Below are 8,565 nucleotides of genomic sequence, written 5' to 3' on the forward strand. Positions count from 1 at the left end.
CTCTACCAATCTCCATTTTCTACCTTATTCCCAAGTGAACATTCAGTTTCGATTTTCTCTCAACACATAAGTGAAAATATATTCATGCGGAATCTTGTTTGATTCGTCTTTACGAGTATATTAAAAATATCTAACTTTTATAATTTTTGAAAATACGTAGCTAACGTTATTTTCCGCGTAAAACACGTGTTGTCAAACGTGAAAAAGTAAAGTGGTAGAGTGGAGTTGAATGGAGGAAGTACATCATTTTTTTAATATGTTATCAATTTTCAAGTTAAAAAAAAAATATATTTCCCAAAATCTAATTATATTTAAGCTTAAATATGTGTTTTGTAGTATGAGAAATTCAATTTCTCATGATATTTTGGATAGGGGTTGGATTACACCTTTTGTCAAACTATTAGGGCTTAATTATACTGTTTGTCAAACTATTGGGGCTTAATTACCCCAATTGAAACTTAAGGGGCTTAATCTCACGATTAGACAAAGTAATAGGGTCAATTACTACTTTCGCATTGATTAAAGTGCATTATACGTTTGACCGCCATGGTCATGCATTAATTTGTCTACTAGTTATAACTAATGTCGTGTGCAAAGACGGGTGCAAAATTTGTCCCATGCATGTAGGGGTGGTCCGGTAATATCATCATGTGGCTGGTACGGATGTACGGTGGTCCAGGAGAGGAGTGGGCGGGGTGGCCTTGTGGTGTAGTTGTGCATGGGTGGCGATGGTGGAGGACGGCCGGTGGTTTATTGGACGGAGTTGAACTGATTAATTTGTGAGTATTAAAAATGATAAGAGTATGATGGCCATTCCATGTCCATAATTGAGTAAATCATGTTTATGAATGGGCATAACCTTAAAAAAAAAATAACAATGAATTAGTGGCTAAATATTAACCAAGTGCATACCTACATGTGATAGGCATAGTGCGCTTGTTAGAATTTGGGGCTTACATGGAATGTGAGTAATTATTAAAGGAATAATGAGAGCTAAAATAAGAAGAAATGGAAGTAGACTGGTGCTTTCTGGTGGTTGTGGACGGTGGAAAGAAGAGGTGAGGGATGAATTATTACCTATGGAGGTAATGCATTACTTGAGGTAGAGAACAATTACTCCCTTAATGGAGGGACTATTACATTATATTTCTCCATTTCTATCTCCAACACACATCTCTTTCCTCCATTTTTTAGTTCATTTTAGCTCTATTATTCCTTTAATAATTACTCTCATTCCAAGCAAGCCCTTGGTAGTAAATTTTACCACGTAACAAACTTACACCGACATAGGAAATCTATAAATAGCCGTAGTTGCATGCCCATCTAAGGCCCTATTCTTTTAAACTTATTTTCAATTCTTATAAGTTCATTTCAGCTCCATTTAGTTCAGTTCAGTTAAGTTCGGATCAGATCAGTTTATTTCAACACTAATATTATTATTCTTATTATTATCATTATCATTATATTAATCTATTTAGTATTGTTATTATTATATAAATATTTTTTTTATATTTATTATATTACTATTTTATTTATTATTATTTATATTGTTTTATTTATATTTAATATATTTATTTATTATTATATTATAATAATTAATGGCAATATTAGTAGTATTAATATTTATTAGTGTTATTATTATTATTAGTGTTATTATTATAAAGGATGCACGCAGCTTTCATTAAAATAAAAATAAAAGTTTACATGAAATTGGTGGGGGAGCCGAGAGACAATCTGGGCTCCCACACCCTTAGCAATAGCAAAGCTAAGTCTAGTAAAAATGTAAGCGGCCACCCGAGCCCCCGCATACTGAGATACCGAGAATTTCTGGATCCGCTTGAGCAAGGCAGCAGCATCCGAACCCAGCTCCCCAAGTGAAGAGAAAGAGAAAGGTAGGAAACCATAACCCGCTACCGCGCACAAATCCCCATACTTAGCACACTTTCGCCGAGCAAAGATCGGCCGACAACCCGGCCCGCACAAAATCGCCAACCCGATCCGAGTCAAATGTGAAGAACCTGTCAGGTCGACGCACACATCACGCCCCCTGTCCCAAGAATAAAGCAATAAATTCGCAGGACGAAGAGAGCCACCATGCCCATCAACCAAACCGATATCAACCTCCTTCCCCGCAGTAATACCAGATCTATAGCAGATGTCGAAAAGAGTGTCCCTGACAAGGTTATGCCGATGTTTAACGCCCACAGTACCAGTACAAAAAACAGCGTGTTCCCAAAAACATCCCCAGCAAAAACCCGAGAGCAAGCAGGACAGGGCCTAGATACCGTGAATAACGGAACACCCAGACGATACCCCAGCACACTACGGTAAGTCCTCCCGTTCATAGTCTGCCCCAACCGTGAGATAGGAACCGCACGTAACCAATCAGAGGAGTGAGAACCCTGCTGAGACTGCCATAAAGCAAGCTGGCGTAATGTCAAAAGAGAAAACAGACTCTGAGGCAGCAACAACCGTCGTGAAATAAATGTCTGCCAATTTCTTCATAAGTTTGGGGGCAGCAATTTCACTAGGGTGACCTAATATACCAGAACCTGTAGTCGCGGTAAACACCTGCGCGACATCATCAAAAGCAGGGCCAGCAGCTACAATACCAGAAGGGCCGAGGAGCTTAGCCTGCAAACCAGCAGACTGCACGCGGGACGCAATAAAAGCATAAAATAAAACATCTCCCGCCGCATAGACACCAAAACCACCAAGATGAAAAGGGAATGTAGCAAGACGCCACTGCCAATCCCCAAAACCCGGCCCTGACGCGGTGACAATACGTTCCAAGCTAGAACGAAGAGCGGCATCAAAAGGAAGTTGGACAGACCCAAAAACACTAGGGGAGCAAGTACGAAGGGAGAAGTAGAGCTTAGAAATACCAGTACAAGCTCGAAGAAGAAGCAACTCACATTGCGGGTCCTCAATCCTCGCAACCAAGTCCATTAGCTCAATGGTATTAGTTACTCTCGTCGCCACAATCTCACTGCTAAAACCAGGACAATCTTGTGGTCCTCCCAAAACTGTAACATCGCGCAATGGCCGAGAAATAGAAGTGGGGAAAACCCCAGGAAGCCGACTTCGTGGATCCTCAACAGGCCAAAAGACCTCCGTCTTGGAGACATTAAGATGTAATCCAAAACGAGGGCCATCCAACCTAATCAAGTCCAAAACCTTCCCCACCTCCAAAGTATCACCCACGATGGTGCCATCATCTAAGTACCATGCCTGCAAAGTGAGGTCAAAAGTGTCCCGGATCTTGCAAACCAAGGGATGCAAAACCAACGCGAAAAGCAAAGGCCCCAACGGATCACCTGTGAACACCCCGACAAGACCACAAGCAGTGCTCCCCATAAAAAAGGCGGGCCGGGCTGGAATAACAAAACTCCACCCAACGGGAGAGAGTCGGGCAACGACGGCGGACCTCCTGAAGCATGGTCGAACGGTCAACAAGGTTGAACGCATTCTGGAAATCAACCAAAGAAAGCATAGAAAGCCCCACCGAGCCCCCGAGCCTCAATGAGCCGGTTCAAGGCATGCAAGATAGCCTCTCCTCCACCGGACACACCCACCCCGAACTGAAGCCCATCAAAATAAGAAGATAAAGACGGACCAACCATAGAAGCACCAACCTTAGAGACAAGCCGTCTCTAGACCGTACCAACAGCAATAGGACGAACTCCACCACCCGGTTTAACGAGTGGTGTGAGAGGGGCGCTGGCAATGTACTCACCCAGAGGAAGAGGACACCGGCCCTCAAGAAAAAGATTAACCACCCTAATAATAGAAGTGATCAAATCATCGGAGATAGCCACAGCAGCGCCACTCAAACAGTCCATAAGGTGCTGGGCACGAAAACCATCCCTCCCACAGGAAGTACCACGAGGGAAGCTCCGAATCATATCCAAGACCACCGTCGAAGAGGCAACCAGAGGATGATGATCCCAGAGGAGGCAATGAAGGAGGCGAGGCGACAGGATGCTTCTCACGCAGGGCCACGAGAGTGGCATCGGAGTAGGGGGCGACCCCAGAAGAAAAAAGCACCCGTACAGCAGCAGTATAATGGCCATCAGAAATCTTCCGCCGACATTGGCGGAGGTTAAGCTCACTCAAATCCAGATCCTCATCCACAGAAAATGAAGAAGGACCCTCATCAAAACACTCCTGTAACAACTGCAAACCCCCCTAGGTGCCCCCTAAGCAAGGATAGCCCTGGCAATACTCTCCTCCTGATGCTGACGCCGAATAGCAGTCCAACACTCATGATTACTCCGAGGAGCGAAAGTCTTGAGCAAACAAAGTGGTAGAACATGCAAACGAACCCAGTGGGAGAGATCACTAGGGGCATCAAACACCGCATCCAAGGCCCCTTTCAAAGCCCGAGCAAACCCAAGACGACACTTAGGAGGAATAGATTTCACGGTGCGAAGGCCTAAAGACAATAAACGATCCAGCGAAGATATAGACCACTGAACGAGCTCTAGACTATCATCAGAAGAAACCGAAGTAGAAGGAGCCAAAGGTCTCGGAATACCATGAATATGGAAGGTGTAAAGGCCATCAACACACTCCGGATGCATCACAAAATCACCCCGACTATGCCGACATCTTGCTCTAACAGTACGGGTCATAAAACACACCCCACACAACCAGAGCCCCATCCGTCTCAAAGAACTCTCGGCATTGGAATAAACAGTCAAACTATCAGTAAGAGTCTGACGCGTAAGGTCCAACGCACCGTCATGACAATGTCGGACCTGTAAATGTTTCTGCCAAGCTGCCTTTATAAGGCCCTTACCGAAACCGTCCCGACACCCATGAAGACCCGAAAAAGGACAATGGTACCGTACAAGCTCGGGCATGAAGGAAGAAAAACCCCACGCCCCACCTGCAACAAAAAACCGATATAGCCACCAAGCAACCCACCCGAACGAAGACCGCTCTGAAGGCAACCGCACAAGCAGCTAGAGGCAAGACCCACCGCAAACAACAACCACAGCCTAAAGAAAAGGCAGCCAAGGTGACCACTAATTAATATATTATATTGATTATTTATTAATATATTCATTTTGATTATTATTATTATTATTATATTAATAAATTATTATATTACATCTATTATTATTATTCATATTAATTGTGATTATTATTTATAATATTTATATTATATTATACCTACATATTTATTTTTTAGTTATTATAATTAATATATTATATTATTATTAGTGATGTTATCATTTATATTATTATTATATTACTTTTATTTTTATTTTTTATATATCTTATTAGATTATTATTATTATAATCTTTTATTTTTATTTCAGTTCAACCCAGTTCAGTTCAGTTCAGCTCCATTAAGTTCAGTTCAGTTCAGACAATTTCAGTCCAAAAGAATAGGGCATTAGTTCAGGAAAAATAAAAAAAAAAACTACGAATGAGACATAAATAAGAGGCAAAAGGCTAGAATGCAAAGTTAGATTCCAAGGATGGGAAGTGGAGATGGCCAAACAGGCAGTGTAAACTCGTAGGAATCAACCGCGGGAAAAACGTCTTGGTAGCCTTCAGGTAATTCAGAGACTATCTCTATCTCCCTTGTCCTAAGGTTGCACAAAATAATCCAGCGACGAGAGATTGTATAGATAATATCCGGATTAGTTGGATGGAAGCTGATCGGTTTTCCCGTATGACTCTCCCGAAAAATAAGCCTAACAAGGCGACGATTGCGAGGGGTCCAATCTTGCACCGTGATACTATGCTGTAAGGACCAAAAACCTTTTTTAAAGTCTTCAAGGGCCCAAACTCTGTATGTTCCCTCAGACTCATCACCTACACACATATACAACCGCTTGTGAAACACACCGAAGATTGAAATCTGGTCCATCATGTCGGAAAGAGGTAAAGGGAGAGAATCACACTTGATAACATCATTGCCATCAACAAATGGATCAAAGCCGATTATGTACTTGTCACAGCGGAAGTAGTATTTTCTATCAATTATAAAGTAAGAACAGAAGTCATTACATGATGCATGTGGTAGACTATATAATAACTTCGGGAGAGAAGAAACCGACACGTTTCTGGGTTTGTGTACGGGATCTTTGAAACGAATAATCAATCCTTTCCCAGTATTTTCTAACGAATATCTCCTGGGTGTGTCCAACTTAAGGACCACTAGACCAAATGTTCGATCATTTGTCATTTTCATCCTTTCTTCATCGTCATACTCAGAATAGCCATTTATATAAGGAGCACGACAATTTTTACTGACTTTATCATCAACAAATTGTCTAATAAAGAATGGACGGGAGATCAATGAAGCCCAACGCTTGCAGAAGGCCTTGCAGGTTACATCATTTTTGTAATCAGGGAGCCGACATAAAATTTCCACCAACAGCTCATCTTGTAAATAGTCTAATAGAAGTATGTTTTTGGTCCTTTTGTGTTTAGATCGTACTTTCTCATTAACCATTGTTGCTCCTGAGAATTTCAACACCTAAATTAGCTTTGTAGGAAAACATAGACATCATGGCACATAACTCTTAAAAAAGTTCTGACTAAAATGTTGGAATATAAAACCGATCATGGGACTCCAACCATCAGCGAGATGGTTTCTTGACATGATATCAGAGCCACAGGTTCGAATCTCACCTCCCTCAATTCTTAAGTGGAATATTAGCATCAGGTATTGGGAAAGGATTGGTAATCTTATTGTGCCTCCCGGGTTTCTCATCATTAAAACCAATTAGTAGACTATACTACCAGTTGTATGGTGGAGAATCCGAGCTCTATACTAATGTTTTCGAATTTTGTTTTAAAGAATCTGAGCTATACTATAAATTAAAGTATCTGAACTGATCCACTTAACATTAAAAAAAAATAAACTTTAAAAGAGCTCAGGAAAATTACACATATGCTCGATAAATATATAGGGATTATACAATGCTATTATAGGTTCAAAATTCCAATAACTTCTCTTGCCATCTCCCTCTTAATTATTAAATTTGGAAGCATGTGACTTGAAGATTCTCAATTACATCAAGTTTATTGGTATTGCAATTTGATCTTATTTGATGATCCCTCTAATAATCTAACTTTAAAGCTCTCTACCGAAGGGGGTTAGCTTTTAAACATATGAATCTCCTTCCGAAGGCCTGGGCTGATTTTGATTGTGCTTTCAAGCACAACTCGCAAAACCAGGACATATCCCGAGACCTACAAGTTGTGATTGATCGTTTAGCTATTTGGGTGTTTGTCATGATTTTAGCCATTCAAGAACAAATGCATTCACAACAACTTTCCAAGAAGTACAATTTATTTTCAATATAAAAAATAAAGTATTTTATTGTTCAGAAAACACATAAAAAAACAAACTAAAAGAGACATAAATAAGAGGTAAAAGGCTAGAATGTGAAGTTAGATTCCAAGGATAGGAAGTGGAGATGGCCAAACCGGTAGTGTAAACTTATATGAATCAACATCGGGAAAAACGTCTTGGTAGCCTTCAGGTAATTCAGAGACTATCTCTATCTCCCTTGTCCTAAGGTTGCACAAAATAATCCAACGTTGAGAGATTGTATAGATAATATCCGGATTAGTTGGATGGAAGCTGATTGGTTTTCCTGTATGACTCTCCTGATCAATAAGGCTAACAAGGCGACTATTACGAGGGATCCAATCTTGCACCATGATATTGTGTTCAAAGGACCAGCAACCTTTTCTAAAGTCTTGTTCAATGGCCCAAACTCTGTATGTTCCCTTAGACTCATCACCTACACACATAAACAACCACTTACCGAACACACCAAAGATTGCACCAAAGATTTCAATCTGCCTCGTCATCATGGCGGAAGGAGGTAAAGGGATTGAATCACACTTAATAACATCATTGCCATCAACAACAAATGGATCAAAGGAAATTATGCACTTCTCACAGAGGAAGTAATACTTTCTATCAATACAAAAGTGAGAACCGCAGTATGCAGGTCTGCAGCTCAAAGGTAATGATAAGACTACATTGCGCCACGTTCCCCCGGTATGAGTTGAGAGAAGGTGTCCGTTGAACTTAGTGGCAGTATTGAACGGATCATGGATAACGACGATACAAGCAGAATATGCATCGTTTATGGTGAAATAATTATTTCTTGTGTGATTAGAGTAGTAGTATGGATCGCAAACAAATCCAATATGTCTAACTGAACCTGTATTTGGTAGGGAAGGGAGATCAACATAGTGCCTAGTTTCAGCATTGCCAATACAGAGCTCTATGTCCGGATACGCGAAAAAAGGTTTGTTTTTACTGTACAAAAACAAGTCATTGCATGATGCAACAACCGTAAGAGGAGTATGTGGTAGACTGATAGGAATATATAACTTTGGTAGAGAAGAAACCGACACCTTTCTGGGATTGTATATGGGATCGTTGAAACGAATCATCAATCCTTCACCACTATTTTCACGAGAATATCTCATGGGTAGGTCCGACTTACGGACCACTAGACAGACGGCCATGCAGGTTACAACATTCTTGTAATCGGGGAGTCGACATAAAATTTCCACTAACAA

General features: G+C 40.9%; 1 protein-coding gene across 1 annotated transcript; it reads right to left on the reverse strand.

Annotated features, from left to right (window-relative positions):
• Positions 1-5,476: 5,476 nt before the first annotated feature.
• On the reverse strand, positions 5,477-6,472 carry LOC141649940 (uncharacterized). The gene has a single exon (XM_074458607.1). The coding sequence runs from the start codon at positions 6,470-6,472 to the stop codon at positions 5,477-5,479; it is 996 nt and encodes a 331-aa protein (XP_074314708.1).
• Between the last annotated feature and the right edge of the window lie 2,093 nt (positions 6,473-8,565).

Source organism: Silene latifolia, chromosome 3 (genome assembly GCF_048544455.1).
Source record: "Silene latifolia isolate original U9 population chromosome 3, ASM4854445v1, whole genome shotgun sequence".
Lineage (NCBI taxonomy): Eukaryota > Viridiplantae > Streptophyta > Magnoliopsida > Caryophyllales > Caryophyllaceae > Silene > Silene latifolia.